Source organism: Panthera tigris, chromosome A1 (assembly GCF_018350195.1).
Source record: "Panthera tigris isolate Pti1 chromosome A1, P.tigris_Pti1_mat1.1, whole genome shotgun sequence".
NCBI lineage: Eukaryota > Metazoa > Chordata > Mammalia > Carnivora > Felidae > Panthera > Panthera tigris.
In genome coordinates, this window is record NC_056660.1 from 143,231,091 (window position 1) to 143,251,677 (window position 20,587).

Consider the following 20,587-nt stretch of genomic DNA (forward strand, 5'->3'; position numbering starts at 1 on the left):
GTGAAAGGAAGAAACAATGGCAACAGTAGAAGCAGAGATTTTGGATATTCCTGAATTCCCACATAAAAAGAGGAATTAGTGCAACCAAAAACACACGGCCAACATTTGCAACACGAAGTAGTGAACCCCGAAGTGCAAATGGGCCAGAAGACCTGAACAGTATCCGCTTCTATGTGGGAAGAAGCAGATGTGGGGAGGAAATGAAGCAAATGACAAAGTCACAGAGACAGTAGAATAGTGCTGTCCAGCGGCTGGTGGGAAATTGCTGTTTCATGGGTGTAGAGCTTCACTTTGCAGGATGAGAAGAGTTCTGAAGATTTGCTGCACAACAGTATAGATGTCCTCAAGACTACTGACTGTACACTTTGGAATGGTTAAGATGGTCAATTTTATATTATGTGATATGTACAATTTAAAAACTCAGGAAACTAACCTCACATTTAAAAAAGGACTAGAGGGGCGTCTGGGTGGCTCAGTCGGTTGAGAGTCCGACTTCGGCTCAGGTCATGATCTCAAGGTTCATGAGTTTGAGCCCCGTGTCAGGCTCTGTACTGACAGCTCAGGGCCTGGAGCCTGCTTTGGATTCTGTGTCTCCTTCTCTCTCCACTCCTCCCCTGCTCACACTCTGTCTCTCAAAAATAAATAAAGATTAAAAAAAAAAATTAAAAAAAAAAAGACTAGAAGAACCAACTTTGGCTCAGGTCACGATCCCACACTTGGTGGGTTCGAGCCCCACATTGGGCTCTCTGCTGTCAGCGCAGAGCCTGTTTCAGATCCTCTGTCTCTTTCTCTCTCTGCCCCTCCCCCCACCCATACTCTCTCTCAAAAATAAACACTTAAAAAAAAAGGAAAAAATTTAAAAACTTACATAAGTGAAACACTATCCTAGATCAGAAGACTTACTCTAATTCTCATATTTAAGAAAGTATAGCACCAGCCCAAGAATGGGAAAAAGAAAGCAAGACCACAGAAGTTTTCAGGGGTGAAGGAAACAAAAAACTTGGGTTTTTGTGTTTATTTTCGTTCTCAAGAATTGGAACAGACTCTACGAAGCTTGAAAGCTGATTAACACTTCAACACTTTGGAAAACACCACCTAGAAGACTTCAGTTACAAAAACACACACACACACACACACACACACACACACACACACACACACACATACAAAACAACAACATAGTTCTCCATTTTAAATTTTATTAAAGTACAGAGTTAACAAGTTTTGAGTTTTCTACCTAGGAAAAGACTGGTCAACTTCAGATGCTTCATAGAAAAATTAGCATTCAAAAAACAAATACAAACCCACAGTTGCCTTTGTGTCTAGAGGGTAGAAAATAACTTCTTAAAAAGTTACCAAAACTATAACCATATCCAAGACTATTATAAATTTCAAACAGTAAATTTACCACACATTATACATTTCAAATTCTAATATAGCAAAACATAACCAATAATTTGGCTACAGCTAATTATTTCACAAAAGTTTAAAAAATGAACAAAGTTATGATTATAAAACTTTCGTAGAATTTTTTTTGCAAAGTAAAAAAAGAACTTAAATCTTTAATATAGGAAAGCAAAATAATCCTCTTAAATTTCTCATAAATAACTCTCAAGACATATATTACACATCTGTTGCAAGCTTTCTTTACCTGAGAGAACTTCCCAGGATCCTTCACCCAGAGGATTACCTTAAAGAATGCTTCATCATTTTACTCACATAAATATGATCAAACCCCTACAGAAGTAGATTTGGACATAGGCATTTTTAATGTATCCTTACCCAATTAATTTTTTCTGAAGGAATTTTGCCTAAAAACAAACAAAAACAAAAAACCCTCTTTGGTAAAAGCCAAATATTTCTTCCTTTCAAAACGAACGCCTCTGCAAATGATCTATTGGTGAAGAAAATTTTAAAAAGAGAAAGATCTTTAGAAAGACCAGCATTAGTCTGAAAGATCTGTGTGAACAGCTCTCTAGTCCTGTAAGGTAGGTCCAACAGGTCCAACATACCTCTGCCTGAAATGCAACACTAGATTAAAGTGTCTGAGGCTTTACAAGCATCTTAAAGATGGTGGGACACATGGTGGCCGCCTTAAGAACAAAGCAGAGGGAGCTCGTTCTAACAGGAGAATATCCTGATAGAACTGGATATGAGCAGAATTCTATGAGCAGACTGGCTACTGCACTGTCCTTAAGGAGGACCCAGCGTTCTCTCTGAACATGTAGGGCCTTAGCCCAAATCACTTTCACTTCCAAGAGGAGTAGAATACAAATGTATGCCAAAACGAAATGCTATTTAGAAAGGCAGTCAGAGGAGGAAAAAGCCAAGGCAGCTTAAACACAGGCTCTCGAATTCCCTTTGCAGGGTAACATGAAGCACCAGCACCAATGGTGGTAAACTTCTGGCTAAAATTAAATAAGTACATAATCTTAAATAGACAGAGGGGGACAATATGGGGGTGGAAGTGGGATTAGCACTGCATGAAGGTCATCCAGAACAAAGGATCCTCTGAGGAACTGGAAATAAACAATGAGGTGTGGGGGTGCAATGGGAGGCGGTTCCCCAAATCTCCAGTAACCCCACCCTCCAACAGCTCACATGCACACAGTCCATCTATTCACAAAAGAGCCCCAAGTATCTCTGATGAACAATTCTTTCAAGCCATTTCCAAGAAACCAAGAGGACAAAAGCAAAACCAACTAACCAGTATTAAAAAAACTCAACCCAGTCTGGATGAAGTCGGGTTGCCAAAAGCCTTGGACAGAAACATCTCTGGCCTTCAGTGAGGTGACACATCTAGGTACACAGCAACATTCCCAGAAGAATCCCTTCCCCCATTTAGTGTTTTTACTCATGAAAACGAGAAGGGAAAAAGTCTCCACATCAAAGGAATAGCACAGGGGAATCATACACATAGTTTTTTAAAAAAAACTTCTTCCACTTTTATCACTAAAGGAGTCTGACCAGCAGCTACAGGGAATGTACTTTTTTAAATCACATACAAAAAGTTGTAGGAAGCAAAATTATATTAATAAAAGATCAGCGAATTTCTCAAATGAACACCATGACAGCAACTCAAAGCAATTGGCACAATTTTTCCAGTTTCTTAAATCACGGTAGCATAAAAATGTAGGTTCTTTAAACCCACAAACGTTGACTCATCACCTGAGTATTGTTTATTACAATTAATAATCATTAAAGTCAACTTATTTGTATGCCCTCAATCCTTAGAGTATATCCACATCGCATGCACCATTCAGATAAACTTGCTTAAATACCCAGCTGAGCATAAAAATCAGTGGCTGCAACCGTTCCTCTCGCGTCAGACTAAACTTCAAGAACTTTGGGCCACAAACCAAGTTTTTAAGCAGCTGGCAACCATGGGATTGGCTGGGCCAGCTAAAGAAGGAAGCTCTGAGGGCTCGGCCACTGGCAGTGGATGTCCTTTTCCTTTGTGTTTCCCTGAGCTTCCTTCTGTAGGGGAAGTCGGCCAACGAAGGACAGCCAAGTAACAGCAGCCTTGTCAGAGGGACTGTGAGCTGCCGAGGACCAGTTCTAAAGTCACACAGCTGGCTGCTCAAGCCAGCTAGACCCTACCAGGAAGAAACCCACATTGAAACTGGCATCACAGCTCTTGAGTTCCCAAAGCCAACCTCAGCTTACCCAGAGCCCCGTGGCACTACCGCACTGTGGCGGCTTCTCCCAGGGGGCTGTCACACATACCCACAGCCCGCTCCCTCAATCTGTCCCCGACCCACAGAGCTCCCAGTCCCATCGGCTTAATAGGGGCTGCACACAGCGGCTATCCATTTTGTGACTCCAGAGGACCTGTCAACTGCCAAGCTCCAAGAAGACTCTGGCCTAAAAAAATCAAATGGATAAAGTTTACAAAACAAGGCCCTCACACACACACGAGTGCCTTTATAAATGGAACCTTAAGCATTATAAACAAGGCAAGAGTCTACAGGAATTCATCCACTGAATTTGTTTCCCCTCTGATTTTCCTGGGAGGAGGGCAAAGGAGTAGAAATGAAGAATTTGACTAATTCCCCACACCAGCACTTTGGCACACTGGGACCCAATTCTGCCCAACTCGTACAGTAGGGCACACAAAATACAGGCCGAGTCTCTCCATTTTCAGACCCTCTATGGCCAGGGAGCTCGAGAGGACTCTTTCCACCCTGTGTGAGACACTAACAGAAGCACCCCCACCGTGTCTCCACTGGGGTCTCTAACGGCCTTTCCACTGAGAAAACTCTTCCGTGACTGAGGAGAGCAACACTGAACATGGAAATCTTCTTGGGCAGCTGCGTAAAGTCACATCTCCTAGGAGTGTTCCAAGTATGTATTTTTGGAACTCTCCATGGACGCTGTTTATGGCTTAATTAAATACCCCTCCCCACGGCCCACCCCTCACCATTTCTTCTAGGTATATTTGGCCATTTCTACAACTTGTATAATAGGCTTTTATCTGGTCAGCCCAGTTTGAGGGGCTGCCTGGGATCCTTACCTCAGCAAATCTACTCTAAAAAACCACAGTGGATATTAATGCCATGGTCACATCACAGATCCTGGAAACAAAAGCCCTTTTGCTGTTAGAATTTCAAAGGCCTCAAGGTGGAAGAGAAACTGGTTGACTTTCATAAATGAAAGAGGGGTGCAGCAGGCTTCAGTCAAGAAGCAACTTTTCAGGTAAGGTCCTAGAATATTATTACTATTAATAAGTACAAACATGTGAGAACTATAAGAACTATAGCCCTCCATTGTTCAAGCGAAGAAAACAACCCGAATACTGTTCTATAATCATGTGAAAAACACCACAAATGGGAGTCATAATTATTGCAGTAACTCAGATCAGGTAGTAAGAATACAGTGGGGACCACACGGTAGTGATGGCAAAATTGTGCTTTTTCACATTATTAAGCAAAGATACTCAGCCCAGAAAGAAGAGGGGACCTCTGGGAAGGGCAAGGGCACAGAGTGAAGCTGTGATTCCCAGCATCACAGTTTCAAAGGGAAACGCTGGGGGGCCAGGAGGAAACAGCACAAGGGTGGAGTTGCAAGCAGGTGCTTCCTCTTGGACCCTATAAATACCAAGTAGCTGTGAGCAAGGGGCCTGCAGGCTGAGTTCTGTCTGCAGAGCCCGCTGGGGACGAGACTCCGAGCTGAGGTGTGTGAGAGGGGTCTGCATTCTATCAGGGGCTGAGGGCTCAAGATTTTGGCATGTTTTTCTATTCCAAGGATAAGAATGACAGGCCACACAAAGGAAGCTGTATCCCTGTGATAAGATGTCGTGCCCCAAACCCTATTTTGGTAAAAACATACAGAAGCAAAATACTAGCCTATTCCAGTTTTTAGGGTTATGACACACACAAAATACATGATCACTCGGGATCAGCCTGGCTGAAAATTTCAGTTCTTTTGGGATAAACTGGTAATTTCTTTTTGATTTTCAGAATTAAAAAGCTAATCAGGTGATTTTTTTTTTCTGAAGGCCTTTTCAGACCCACTTCAACCAGCCTGAAGATGCTAGCTTTTCACAAAGCACCAGTCACTACTCAGACCCTTGTTCAAAGGATGTCACTTCCAGCCTGCGGGCCTAGTCAGATGCCCCTCACACGGAGAACTGCCGAGAGGGGCAACAGAGGGGAGCAACCAAGGTCCCCAGGTATAACAGGACACACATCCAGCAGGAGGCCATCTTGACCCAGAAGATGGACCAGCTTCCGCTGAAGAAGGTTTCGATGTTGGCACTTTCATAGCTGTGGAAACAAGAAACCCAGCTGTGGTCAGAGCAGGAACAGAACGAGGTGGGGGGACGGGGGGGAGGTATCTTCCAGCAGGTGTCTCCCCGATGCCATCCCCTCCAGCCTTTCTGTTTTTTTGTTTTGTTTTCCTAACAGCTCAATTCAGATACAACTTACACCATTTTTCCACCTACTTTCTATCTCTATGTATCTGCCTACTCGGGACATTTCACAGAGATGGAATCATGTGGCCTCTTGGTTTTCACCAAGCACACTGTTTTTCAAGGTTTAACCATGTATTCCTTTTTATGGCTGAGTAACATTCCATTGCACGCATATGGCACATTTTGTTCATCCATTCATCGGCCAATAGGCATTTGGGTGGTTTCTCCTTTTCCCTATTATAAATGAGGCTGCTATAAACATGTATGTCAAAGTTTTTGTGTGGACGTACTTTTTTTTTCCCTATTGGGTAGATACTTAGGATTAGAACTGCCAGATTGTGTCATAACTCTATGTTTAACATCTCAAAGAACTGCCAAACTGTTTTCCAAAGTGGCAGCACCATTTTACAATCCTACCAGGAGTGTAAGAGCTTCCAATTTTTCCCACATTCTCAACATCTGTTCCTTTCTGCCTTATTGATTAAAGCTCCCTCCTTTAAGCTTTCCACACCAAAACTTTCTAGGGATTATCAAAGCATTAGAAGCATTAGGGACATATTAGAAGCTCCCTCCTCTCATCTCCCTCAAGATGTTCTGGAAAAATCTCCCCAGTGAAGCATTTTGCTATCTCCACCATCCCCAAACTTCACCTGTTACTCCTCATTTCTCTTCCTCAGTTTTCTCCCTAATAGTTATTAGCACTACCTGGCACACTGTGTTTGATTTGGATCATGGTCTGTGTCCTCCATTCAATTATAAGCCCTGCCATTTGTAACAGCATGGCACATGGGAGCCACTCACACAGTTGCTGAAAGAATAGATAAAAGAAAGCACAATGAGCCTAAATGTCTATCCCATGTTTATTCTGAGTTATAACAAATTATTATCCAACAAAAACTTTGGATCAGTGAGAAGTGATTAAAAAAGAATTAAAAAGAACTTCCATGTAGTGATAGGGAAAGTCAGACCCATCACGTACTGTTAGCTTTAAAAACAAAATGAAACAAAAAAATCTCAAGGGGAAACGTGTATAATCATACTTATATTTAAAAAAATGACACAGGCTTGAGGCACCTGGGTGGCTCAGCCAGTTAAGCATTTGACTCTTGATCTTGGCTTAGGTCATGATGTCACATTTATGAGATCAAGCCCCACGTCGGGCTCTGCGTGGACAGTGTGGAGCCTGCTGGAGATTCTCTCTTTCCCTCTCTCTCTGCCCCTTCCCCAGCTCGTGGGCTCTCTCCCTCTCAACACTTAAAAATTTTCAAACATTTAAAGACATAAATAAATAAATAAATAAATAAATAAAAATTTCAAGATGACACAGGCTTGTAAATGCATGGAAAAGGAGTGAAAGAGTATGCACCATGTTAGCAGTAGTCGTGGGGCATGGCAGGGGGTCAGGGAGAGGACACTGTCACTTCCCATGCTTCTATGTCAGTCTTTTTAAAAAAGATGTTTAAAACTTTCATAATAAAAGTGTAAAATTTAAAAACACAAAATACAAAGTAGAAAAAACAGGTATTTTCTCTTCCTTAAAAGCAGATGACTGAGGCACCTGGGTGGCTCAGTTGGTTAGGCGGCCGACTTTGGCTCAGGTCATGATCTCATGGTTCATGACTTCGAGCCCCGCATTGGGTTCTGTGCTGACAGCTTGGAGCATGGAGCCTGCTTCGGACTCCCCTGTGACTCCCCCTCTCTCTCTCTGTCCCTTCCCCAGCTCATGTTCTGTCTCTGTCTCTCAAAAAATAAATAAATGTTAAAAAAAAAAAAAAAAAGCAGATGACTGCTGAGGTGCCTGTGTGGCTCAGTCAGAAGAGCCGCGACTCTTGATCTTCGGGTTTTAAGTGCAAGCCTAACGTTGGGCATAGAGATGACTTAAATAAATTAAAACTTAAAAAAAAAAAAAAAAGCAGATGACTGCTTAAGAATTCCAAGTTCTGGGGCACCTAGGTGGCTCAGTCAGTTAAGCATCGACTTCGGCTCAGGTCATGATCCCATGGTTCATGGGTTCAAGCCCTGCATCAGGCTCTGTGCTGATAGCTCAGAGCCTGGAGCCTGCTTCAGATTCTGTGTCTCCCTCTCCCTCTGCCCTTCCCCTGCTCATGCTCTGTCTCTCTCTTTCTCTCAAAAATAAATAAACACTTAAAAATTTTTAAAAACACAAGAAATAGAATTCCAAGTTCTTCCTCCATTACTATTACTGTGTTCCTCAAGACCGCCCATATGCGGTTAACATTTCCTTCTCTTTCTTTTTTTTTTAAGGTTTTATTTTTAAGTAATCCCCACACCCAACATGGGGCTTGCATTTACAACCCTGAGATCAAGAGTTACATGCTCCACTGACCGAGCCAGCCAGGCGCCCCAACCTTTCATTTTCTTAAAGCTGCAGGGAGCATCGTCAATTCCAACGGTTAATTAAGAGCATAACCACAGACTGTTGAGACCCCAGCAGTGTTTCTGTGTAGGTGAGCACAGCAGGACTTGGAGAAGAGTTAAGCCAACTGTAGGAGATCAGGTCTGTGACTCAGTGGGCCTCAGCACTTAAAGAATAAGACTCAACTTGGTTTTCTAAAGATCATCCCTTCTAAACAGTCTAAGACAAGGGGTCACACTCACTTGAACCAGCTGGTGACCGTCATCATCACATAGAGGGAAGCCAAAAAGAACACGAAGTGGAAATAGGAATAGCTATAGACGGTGCCTCTCTTCTCATCATAAATGACCCGTGGTCCCTCCTTCACGTTCTGCTGCTCTTCAGTGTCTGTGAACAACAGAGCGAGTGCAAGCTCATAGAGTGAACACATGCACGCCTGCCACTTCAGCAAAGCCACACTCACTAACTTCAATCCCAGGGGCTGTTGAGTAGGGAAGACATCGAAAGCCACCTTTACCCACATCCACACCCTAAACACAATCCCCGCCCCAACTCTAGAACTGTCCTCCACAGGCTGAGTTACCTAACATCACATTCACTTGAACAGAGCAGAAGAGAGCCCTTCCAAACTTGAACTTATGATAAGCTCAGATGACAGTGAGGGAGCACACCAGGGGTTCTCAAGCCCCTGGGATGCTCCGATCCAAATGTTCATTCCTTTGAAAAATGTACTTCCTCCTTCCCTAAGTCTCTCTGTATAATTTAACTTACATGTGAACCAAAACATAAACTGATTCCTGCCTGCTAGAATATGAACACAAATAAAACCCAGTAACCATTCAGAAAAAATATGGAAAGTATATCAACAGCAAACCAGCTTTGGAGTAAGAATCTCCTCTTACCATTCAAGTAATTTTGCTTGAATCCCAAATACCTACACCTACAGCCTAGTGCCACAGGTCCGCAGCACCACAAGGCTGAAAGGAAGGGGAAGTTCTCTACTCACCCTCTCCATCGGGGCCGAAGCAAAAACAACAGCGTGCCACCTGGAAGAACAAACCCAACAGAGTCAGGTGGCTTGCATCCCACTTTTCTACCTCCGCATCAGTAAAGTACTAATGGCCATCTGTGTGATGTGCCAAGCCTTCCCGTGGGAACTGTATCCCAGGCTCTGAACTATGCACATTCTTTCCCTTCCAAAGGATTTGATTAAGCATCTGTTCTTCCCAAGTGCTCTTGTGCTGGTGATAGGAAACACAACACACATGGGTTGAGCCACGCACACCCCCTCAAAGGTGTTCACTTAGTGATTGCTCAGCTACTTAGAATGCTGTGAGCATCCTCTGGATGGCAGCTCCCAGGCTTTGGCTCAGCCACAGAGCATTACTCTGCCCTACAGCAAGCTTTTTTGCTACATTAAATGACTGCACATGGCAGGGGTGTAAAGGCACAGCCATTGACCCTTGGGTACAGCTCTGATGGCTCTGGAGCACCAAAACAGTCAACAGTGGCTTTGTCCGGCCTCCAGTGCCCTTTGACTTCACCCTCTGCCCAATTCTGCCTCCTTCCTCTTCCTTCCTTCCACATGTGTTGATCACTAACAGACACACTGCACATCAACTCTGCCTTGGCAGCTGCTTCTGGAAAACTCAACCTGAATCACAAGGTGAATGAGACAGATTCTCACTCTCATGGAGCTCACTCCTGGTGATGATTTGCTCTCCTTGCTAGGATTATTATCCCGTTTGCAGGTAAGGAAACTGAGGTCAGGCAGGGTGAATAACTGGCCTGAAGTTACAAAACTAGTTTAGTCACAGAGCTGGGATATAAATGCAGGATGGGAAATCCAAGGCCCGCAATTCACAAAACGCAACAGGTAGCATGTGAAATGTAGGAGACGGTGGAGCTGGCAGAATCAGAAATGGTTAAGGCTATGAGGTCTGGAAGCAGGAGGCCCACCTCCATTTCCTATGAAATCAGGCTGCTCAACTGTCTGCCTCTATGGAGGCAGGGGAGCCGGGGACCGGGATGGATGGGATGCTTTCCTTTGAAGACTCTTTGGCACCTTTTAAACGTGGTACCATGTTCATGACCTACTCAAAACAAGAAACTAGTAAAAAAAAATTGGATTGTGAAAAATTACTACACGATTGCAGAAGGATTCTGGTAAACGGGGTAAAAAACATTACAGGTACCAAGACAAGGTGGGAAATGCTGGGTCCTTGGCACTTCCTGGCTGACCATGTTTTTACTAGAAAGAACAGAGCCAGGGATAAGGACATAGGTGCTTGAGCCTTTGTCTCTTTTATATACTTCAAGGCCAAGCCCCTGTTTCCCTACTACATCAGGGAAACTTCTAATAAAGGGATTGGCCTTGACAGAATCTTGGATCAAGTTACACAGTCTAATCATTCAGTGGGCTCAAGACTTGGTGTCCTGGGGTCCTAGTTCTTCTGAAGCTTCATTTAGCATAAGAAACTACCAACTCTCTCTTTTAAAGGTGTATCCTGTGAAACGGGATAGAAGGAGAGCAAACCAACTTCCGTTCTGCACGTTCTTCGGTTCAGAAGGAAACACTGGGACACTTTCCTTAGAATGAGAAGGAAAACATCCTCTTAAATCTAACTTAGAGACTTGCTGTTCTTTGAGCTTACGCTCTACACAATCAGGACATTGAAGCCACAGTGGCACAACCGCAGCAGGTGGTCACCCAGCCAGTGGTGAGAACAAATGCCTGCCTTCTAGAGACCATTCTTTTCTGTGTAATAAGCAGTAACCTATTCAGACTCAGCACAGATTTCTCCTTTTTCAAGTGACAGAGAGAGCTGCTGAATGCTGCTGGCAGACTGACAACCCTTCATAATGTTCACTATCTCCAGGTCAGGTGCAGGAAAGACCCTCCCCAGAGACCCAGCTGCAGAGAAGAGTGCCCGTATCTGGAGAGACACCAGGGCTCTTCCATCCGGGGAAAGCTATCAGGATACTGTCTGGGGCCCGTGTCAGGCAGGGCTGGCAGCAGGGCCAGGAGCCAGGAGCCAAGCTCTCGGGCAGCGGCATTCAGGAACACAGACTCTGGAGCCAGAGCGCACGGTTTACATGCCAGCCAATCAAAAGTTTAAATAACTTCTGCTTTTTCTCCTCTGTAAAACAGAGATCAAACCCTTACTGGGTTTTTATGAGGATTAAATGAAATCACAAATGTAGTGCTTAGAATAGTGCCTGGCATATAGCAAGTGCTGTAAGTCTCAGCCATCATTGGAACCTCCTGTTCCATTCCTGGGCTCAGGGTTGAGTCTTTTCCTGGCTGCCTCCATGCAATTAGAACTTTCCTGACCTTAGTGGATGTTCCAGAGGGCCCCAGCAAAAGACTTTCGCACAAATAAGGAAATAACAGGCATTCTGCTGACTGATAGGCATCTGTTCACCACCCTGATTCTCTGGATGCCTACTGTTCACAATTCTTTACGCAGTGAAGGAACGGACACAGTTAAATAAGCTCATGCACCGACACTGCTCAGCAGTATGGCATGGAGCAGATGCTGGTTCCTTCCCTTCTCCGTCTTTTTCTCCTTCTTCAAACAGCTATTACATATAACCTCATGGTCATGCTATATACGGAGGACAAAGACAGGTATGTAACAGAGGAATGCACTAGAAGTTAAAACAGAACAAAACAAAACTCACACACATTCCATTATGACAGAGGAAAAGAGCAGAGAGCAGACGGACCAAGCTACCCAGGCCTCTGGTGGAGATGGGCAGCAAGGGCCAGCAGAGGCTAATTTCATTGAAGGAAAATCAAAGGTGCATTTGAATCCCCATAGTATCTACAAGGCATTGTTTGTTCTATACAAAAATATGGTATTCTTCTTCGAGGAGAAAAATGGGATCGTGGAATGCCAATCAATAAAGATGCAAAAACACGTAAAGAACTTTCCTGGAAAATAGGTCTTCTGAGATGAAGCAGAACAAGGGGAGGAAATGAACTTACTTCCAGTTCAGGGGCTGCATATCGGCCTTGAAGAGCATCAGAACTTGACCTTGTCGTGGACGTCAAGCTAAGAAACAAACACATTATTATATCACATCAAAGGAAGGGCAGAGCCGCCTCCCTGCACCCTCTTGTTGGGGCTGCTTAAGTCTATTTCATCTTTCAGTACCCCACTTTATTCCAAAATAGATGCACCATTTTTATAGTTCATGTCTTTTTACACGGATTGCATTAGATCATTTTAAGCAAAGAGAGGTCTGCAGATGAAGAAATAAATCTTTTGGTCCTATTATCTTGGTTTTCACTTCTCTCTCTCAAGCTGCCCAAAATAATTTTCTTTTTTCCCTTTTATCTTTCCCCTCTCTTTGACTACTCTCACTTAGAAGGGATCGAAATCAACAAAAGAACCCAGATACAGCAGTAAAAAAAGCAAGGGCGTGAAAAGCAAAGGTCACAGTTACTTACTGTGATAATCAACCTTTGGCAGAACAAGGTTTTCTGTTTGCAAATCCAATAGAGTAGCTGTGAGTGTGATTTAAAAAAAAAAAAATTCTTCCTACCACTCTCCCTACACCCAGATAGGTAAAATGTTATAAAATCTGGCTTACAAGGGTAATAAAGGTATATTTTCTGGGGCGAAGAAAAGGAAATACTTTAAGCAAACAGAAATGTATAAATACTTAAGTTTCCAGCTAACTCTATAAATTCCTTTAGCAAATATCTACTGAAGGCCTGCCATGTGTCAGGTCCTGTTCTAAGCCCCGGGGAATTTAGTGAAAAAGACAACAATCCCTAGCCCCTTGCACGAAACCACGCACGCACGGACATATCCTATGTGCCAGCCTGGAGGCGGATAGGGAGTGTGGCCACTGGAGAAGCAGGAATTAGCAGGTTCATTTCAACCAAATAAACCCCAAGAGGCAACACTGCTTTCTCTGTTCATTCTCATCCTCTTTCTCAAGGAGAGAAGAGATCAATGAGATGCAAATAAACAATAAAAAGACTTCCTCATAAAAGTCTTCTGGGATCCAAGCGCACTCCTTTTGTGAGCCACTCAAGCCCAATAGCGTCACTTTGGTTTCTGCTCTGAACAGATGGATGCTAATGGAGGCCCACTCCATTCCCACTTCCTAACCTCGAGCCTAATCAGAGGAATTGTAGAGATACTTCCTGATGGTTGTGCACCCAAGAAACACACACACCTTGCTCCTGCATGTAAGAGCATGCTGTATTTTCTGCATGTAAATTATGATTTAATATATCATTTCTGTGAAGGAAAAGTTAGGTTTTGATTCTGGCACCTCTGTTACTTTACTTCCATCGTCAGAGAGCAATAAACTAAGCTTTTGTTCTTCTAAAAATACCAGCATTCAGTTCATCATTAATGACACAGAACTTCTGTAAACAGATGCTACTATAAAATATTATTATAATTCAGTCATGGCCTTTACCCACAAAATACTCTTCTTGGAATTACCTTAGAAACGTTGTTTTACAAACTCCTTAAAAGCCTAGGAAATTCTTATTGTCTGCATTCTATTACTCAGAGCCATCTGGTGAGCACAAGACGAGTTGCTAAACAGCAACTCCTGGATTATGCATAACCTCCTCCTTTCCAGGGCTAAGGTACGAGCAACTTTCACCCAGTGCTTCCTGTCGGGGGGTGGAAGGAGACTGACAACATTTGGTTGGGACAGTGTATCACCATACAGATAAGTCATAGCCTATTCACTGTCTCTAGTCTTCACTCACAAAAAGCCAGCACTGTCTTGCAGTTATTGTGACAACCAAAAAAAAACACCTCCCCTCCAGCCACCCACCCCCTCCCACCGCCATGCCCAGGGCCTCTTCCATATCGGCAGAATGATTCAAAATGCAGGTGGCCCTCCGCACCTGCTTCAGCTGCTTTTGGAACTGGCCAAACTCCCCCAGATCAAAGAAAATCTCTACAGAACATGTCCAGACTTTCCTGTTGGAGACCATAGATTCTGCTCCCTGACAAACTTACAGGGCCCTTGACGGATCCCATGACTATTCCCACCCTTAAAGGGAGGAAGTTCAATTATGTTCCCGGTACACAGTATACGTGGTGATTCACAGCTCCCAAAGGAGACCACCATCCCATGTGAACTGGGCGGGGGTGGGGGTGGGGGGAGGGGGATGCCTTAACATGCCCCCGATGCAGAACCAGGAAAAAATTTTTTTAAGTTTCTTTATTTTTTACTAATCTCTAACCCAACCTTGGGCTGGAACTCTTAACCCTTAGATCAAGAGTCGCATACTCTTCTGACTGAGCCAGCCAGGTGCCCTGAGCCAGGAAGATTTCTGATAGGTGAGGAAGTGGCAGGATTCCTAAAATAAAGGCTGTACACCGCTCCTCCTTTTTTTTTTTTTTTTAATAGATCCGCCTTTCTTAAATAAAAGTGGCAGACACAAAACACACCAAAAGAATAGACACCTTGATTTGCCAATTCTCAGTTTAAGCCAATCTTCTCTCCAATTCTCTTACCAACCTTATTCTTACTTCTACATAGTCTACTCCATTGCCACGAAAGTTTCATTTTGACCTAGCAAGTTGTTTGACATTTAATAAAGATCTGTAGTTTTTCTAATTTTCTATTCAAATTTCTTAACATTTAAATAATAATTTTTTCTCATAGGCATAGTTAACACTGAAATGGCCAGGACCATTTTACAGCACAAATACCTCCCCCGATAACAAAATGAGACAAATCATACAGCTTATCCTTGTACCTCAGAGAAGCACCTGACTCCAAGCAATTCCAGGGGCAAAAGTGATTATGAACATGCCTCTCCCAGTACTCTAGCAAAGGAGACTCAAGGAGAAGTTTCCTGAGATGGGGGGTAGAAAATCACAGAAATAGGCTCTATGCCCCTCAGTTTCCTTTTTATGTACAAGGGAATTGACGCTTATTGCCCCCAGGATCCTGCCAGACTGCACAGTCTCAACTTGAAGCCAACAAAATAGTAATTTCAATCACCTAGCGATGCCTAGGTGGCTCAGCTGGTTAAGTGTCCAACTCTTGATTGCTGCTCAGGTCATGATCTCACAGTTTGTGAGTTCAAGCCCCACATCGGGCTCTGTGCCGACAGTGTGGAACCTGTTTGGGACTCTCTGTTTGCCTTCCTCTCTCTGCCCCTCCCCTGCTCACACTCTCTCTCTCTCCGAAATAAATAAATAAAACATTTTTTAAAAATCTAGAGACCAAGAAGGGGATTAAGGAATAGTTAGTGGAGGGTGGGGCCCATTACAGCAAAGATCCAGGCCTAAGGGGGGGTAGGAGGGTGGATCTATAGAAAGAGCCATTGGGGAAACTCCTACATGGGGTCCAAGCTGTGACACTTCTTCACAGCAATGATGCCTGGGTACAGTAGAAGGGGCATCTGGAGGAAAATTGACTTCAGTTGGAAAGCTAGGGAGTAGGTTTAGGTTGAGCCCTCTTTCAAGCTAAGACAGCAAAGATAAAACATACTCATAGTGAGTCATGAGAGCTCCCTAAAGAAGCATGTATGTCTGTGTGTTGACAGAGGGACAGTGGAGCTGGCTGGCTCCAGATAGGGAAAGAGATAGTACAGTGAGCCTTCCAGGACCTTACAAAAAAGTTAATCCCAATCCCAAGCACTCATGTGACTTTCAGTGAAAATGTGTGATTTCTTCTTGCCATTTGCAACTACATGGATGAAACTAGAGGGTATTATGCTAAGCAAAATTAGTCAGCCAGAGAAAGACAAATATCATGTAACTTCACTCATATGAGGACTTTAAGAGACAAAACAGATGAACACAAGGGAAGGAAAGCAAAAATATTATAAAAACAGGGAGGGGGACAAAACATAAGAGACTCTTAAATATGGAGAACAAACAGAGGGTTACTGGAGGGGTTGTGGGAGGGGGGATGGGCTAAATGGGTAAGGGGCATCAAGGAATCTACTCCTGAAATCATTGTTGCACTATATGTTAACTAACTTGGATATAATTTTTTTAAAAAAATTAAATAAAAGAAAAAACACTTATCATGATGAGCAGTGAGTATAGAATTGTTCAACCACTCTATTGTACACCTGAAACTAATATAACATTGTATGTTAACTATACTGGAATTAAAATTTAAAAAGACATTTCAAAGCATAATAAAAAAAAAGAAAAGAAAATGTATGACTTCTTCTCCTTGTAACATTCAAACTACACAGTCTTCAGTTTTCCTACGATGTCTATCACGAATTCTAAATATTCCTTAAAAAGGGGGGGGGGGGATTCTAGATATTCCTGCAATCATCTTTTTTCTTTTTTTTTTTTTTTTTTTTGAGAGAGCGCACGCACAGCAAGAGACAAGAGAGAGGAAGAGAGGATCTACGCCTTCAGCACAGAGCCCGTTGTGGGGCTCAATCCCATGAACCGTGAGATCATGACCTGAGCTGAAATCAAGAGTTGTATGCTTAATGGACTGAGCCACCCAGGCGCCCTTCCTGCAATCATGTTTAAATGACAGTTTCCACACAAGCAATGGAGCCTCATTTTGTAACATTTTCCAATCTCTCATTCCTCTGAGTCTGGGAAGAGACATAACCTCTAGAAAGTCAAGATCCAAAAACGTAAACTGGGCTGCCTCCCCTTCCCAGCAGCATTCCCTGACTTGAGGCTCTACTGGGCCTGATCTCACTTCCCTGGGAGCCCAAGACACTTGGCTAGAGAGTTCTCAAAGCTGACTCCTCCCAGAGCTGCACAGATCCTCGCAGCGAACACTAATCACCAGCCTCCGGAGGGGCGCTTCACTGAGTCCTGGGAGAAGTAGCTGCCCATCACAGGGAGTGTGTTCGTGCCCTGAGTCCCACAAACACTCCTGGTCACTCTGCACTCCACTCATGGAGATGCTATTAACGCCCCCCACCCCCACCCCAAATCAGGTCTCGTTATTAGCATTCAGAGTATTTGTTACCGGCATTCAGACAGATTTTAAGTAGCAGTGGTCAGCTTTGAAAATTGTTATCTTTTGGGAATATCAACCAAAAGGGGTGAGGTTTTATTTATCACCTCTCACGCAAGGGTGGCAGTGAAAATCTGACACGGTGAAAAGTCCATGCTGCAAAACAACACCATGTGGCAGTTCTATCAGCACACTAAGTAGAATTGTTGCCATCTTTCCACTGACAGATTTATAGCAAATCTAGGCCCTATTTCATCTAAGCAGCAGACACCTTTTTTCATGTGTGATGAGGCATTCAGCAACCCACACAAACATAGAGTTTTATTCTGTCAAATATCTTTCTAGGTTTTTTAAAATAATACAAAAACAAAAGAAATGCTACCTCCCTATAAAACAAAACCAACAACAAAAATAAGTTATCTCTAATACCACCGCTATTATAGGTTTGGTGATTTTTTTCTATATAAGTAAACATAACCATATTTCATTTGTATTCAAAAAAAATTTTTAATGTTTATTTATTTTTGAAAGAGAGAAAGACAGACTGCGGGGGGGGGGGGGGGCAAGGCGGGGGGCAGGCTGGGGTGGGAGAGGGAAACACAGAATCCGAAGCAAGCTCCAGGCTCCGAACTATTAGCACAGAGCCCAACATGGGGCTCAAACCCGTGGACCGCGAGATCAGTACTTGAGCCTAAGTCAGACGCTTAACCTACTGAGCCACCCAGACACCCCACCTATATTTTATTTTTAAAATGGAACCATCTGTCATTACATTTTAGTAATCTACTTCCTCCCACATAATTTGCCAATATTTTTTTACATACTAATACCGAAAAAACTGAGTGATAAATGATGAAATTAGTCACGCTACTGCCATTTCCCCCAAAGCTCAATAATGACAGACTCAGGAAGGAAAAGCTTACTCAGAAAAAGGAGAGCTGAGAATTGGCAGTCAGCATTTGGCTGGCTTTATGGTTTTCCTGAAAACATTCACAAACTTGAGCCTGAATCCCATCCACTACTTTGGACGTAGTAGGTACTCAGTGAACAACTATGGAATTAATAAGAATGAAAGGTCGAAATGGTGACCGTGGTCCTTTCTGCTGCAAGAAGGAGAATCTGTCACTATGTCAGGGGCAGGATAAGAACCAGTATCACACAACTGTCCCTGGAACAACCACCTGCAACACAAGCAAGCATTTCATGGCTTGATGCGTGACTGAACAAGTACTCAAGACCCAGTTCCCGCATCTTCAAAACGTCTGTCAGTCCCTTTCTAAAAGTAGGGAGTGTTAGAAGCTGTAAGAGAACGTGCCAACGTTCTCAGAAAGACATTTTATTTCTATTAGCCAAGGGATGATCATAATGTACCTATGCCAAGTTGAAATTTTTATACACTGAAACGTAATAAACAAAGCGGAAAACCTAAACATGAAAAAGTCACTGTCAAAAGGAAGCTTAGTGATCAGCGAAATACCTACCAGAATCAGTAACTAAACATTTCTACCTGTTACTTTTCTCCCTTGGGCAAACTCTTAAACATTCTAAATAAAGGTGGAACACACCCCACGACTAGCATGTGAACTACAGTCTGCTTTAACAGCACTGTGGGTTTTAGCATAAAAGAAAAGGGACGTTTCCTGTCTTTCTCGGGCCAAACACAAAATGACTGTGTAAGTACTGCTCTGTATTCTTTCCATCAGCAGCAGAACAAACGATACTTCCCTTGGATTAGAAAGCTGCCAAAACATTCTGGCACATACTATCTCTTCCCTGCTTTGTATTCCCTTGCCCTCCAATAATGCTTTAGCAACTAATATCCAACCGTCTCCTGAATGGCTACAATGCACTATGTATCTAATTTATTTATGCATATAAATGCAAGTAAGGAAAGTGAAGTCCAAACACTGTGCTTCCATGCTGTAATACAAACTTTTAACTTCAAGCTATTTTTTCCTCTTCCTCAGATGGGATTTGTTTTGCTATCTCATAGTTGTTACAACTTACTTAAATTTTTCTCTGCACTTTTAAGTCTGCAAGGATGGTCTCAAGTTATCTCCTAAGACTTACCATGAATATAAGATGCACACGAACAAGAGAGTGGTACCTAGTCCAGTAACCAAGTTTTCGTCTCTGTACAGGTCTTGGCCGAACTCTGGCACACAGATCGTAACGTTCTTCCCATGCTCATCTAGAACTTACGAGGAAAAGACAAAATAATCACAGTTAATCAGAAAAGCTTTTTGTAACTCACAGACGCATTCATTTTGGGAAAATCTGCGCATCTTTAGAAGAGTGAAGACTTATCATTGGAAACTTCTAGTCCACAGCCCAACTTGACTCAGACTAGACTAGAATGTTGCTATGTCAAAGCACTCCCTCCCACCTAAGCACCCTCTTAGCACAAGACCCTCAGATTCCAGCTCCAGCACCAAAGGGTTCTTCTGTTCCATGATGTAGTAAGAGTCTTGCTCTTCTCAGTACTATTCAAACAGTAGCAAAAAGTAACATTAGATCCATTTATCAGCTGACTCAGCAGGCTCTGAACAGAGGTAGGATGCAGACATTAGCAAGTTTCCACTGTTGTCTATCCTCTGTGGAAGAGTGGTGAGGCTACTCAACAACCAGACATGACTAGCTGGTCAACAGCCACCTGACCAACAGCCTCTACCCAGATGTGAAGTCCCTTAATTGCCAGTAACAGGATGGTCATGACTCTAGTATCCTTTGCTTGCTTGTTACCCACTTTCCCAGGAAAGTTCTCCCATAGCGGTTCATTTCTTTAAATTCTTTACACTTTTGTTAAAAAAATTTATATATATGTCGTGTTTCTTTTTAGTGATCAGATATCTAAATTTATGGTGCTAAAAAAAATCAGTTTATTTATAAACAGAATAGCTTATTTAAAGAAAAGGTCTTTCCTCAACAATACTGCTGTGTGCATTAATTCCATTTGTTACTATTATGTACAAAAACCTTGCTTACAAGGGGATGGTATAAACATCATTTTGTTCACTGTATTTAATAGGCATAACTGGCTAATAGTTACTAAATCATAATGTAAAGAAATGTGAGAGGTGCCTGGGTGGCTCAGTTGATTAAGCAGCTGACTTCTGCTTAGGTCACCATCTCGCAGTTCATGAGTTCGAGCCCCACGTCAGGCTCTGTGCTGACAGCTCAGAGCCTGGAGCCTGCTTCAGATTCTGTGTCTCCCTCTCTCTCTCTCTCTCTCTCTCTCCCCTCCCCCATTCGTGTTCATTCTCTCTCTCTCTCTCTCTCTCTCTCTCTCTCAAAAGTAAATAAAAACATTAAAAAAAAAGAAATGTGACAATATTCAGGTACATGCTTTCTGAATGTTT

At 43.0% G+C, this 20,587-nt stretch overlaps 1 protein-coding gene across 1 annotated transcript in view; it reads right to left on the reverse strand.

Moving 5' to 3' along the window:
* Window positions 1-1,185: 1,185 nt before the first annotated feature.
* Window positions 1,186-20,587, reverse strand: part of SERINC5 (serine incorporator 5) — a 100,470-nt gene continuing 81,068 nt past the window's right edge. The window contains exons 8-12 of the mRNA XM_042989227.1: window positions 19,299-19,425; window positions 12,283-12,349; window positions 9,298-9,337; window positions 8,534-8,678; window positions 1,186-5,765 (exon numbers count right to left, since the gene is read on the reverse strand). Coding sequence (XP_042845161.1) covers window positions 5,618-5,765; window positions 8,534-8,678; window positions 9,298-9,337; window positions 12,283-12,349; window positions 19,299-19,425 — 527 coding nt within the window. The 3' untranslated portion in view covers window positions 1,186-5,617. The remainder of the gene's footprint in view (window positions 5,766-8,533; window positions 8,679-9,297; window positions 9,338-12,282; window positions 12,350-19,298; window positions 19,426-20,587) is intronic.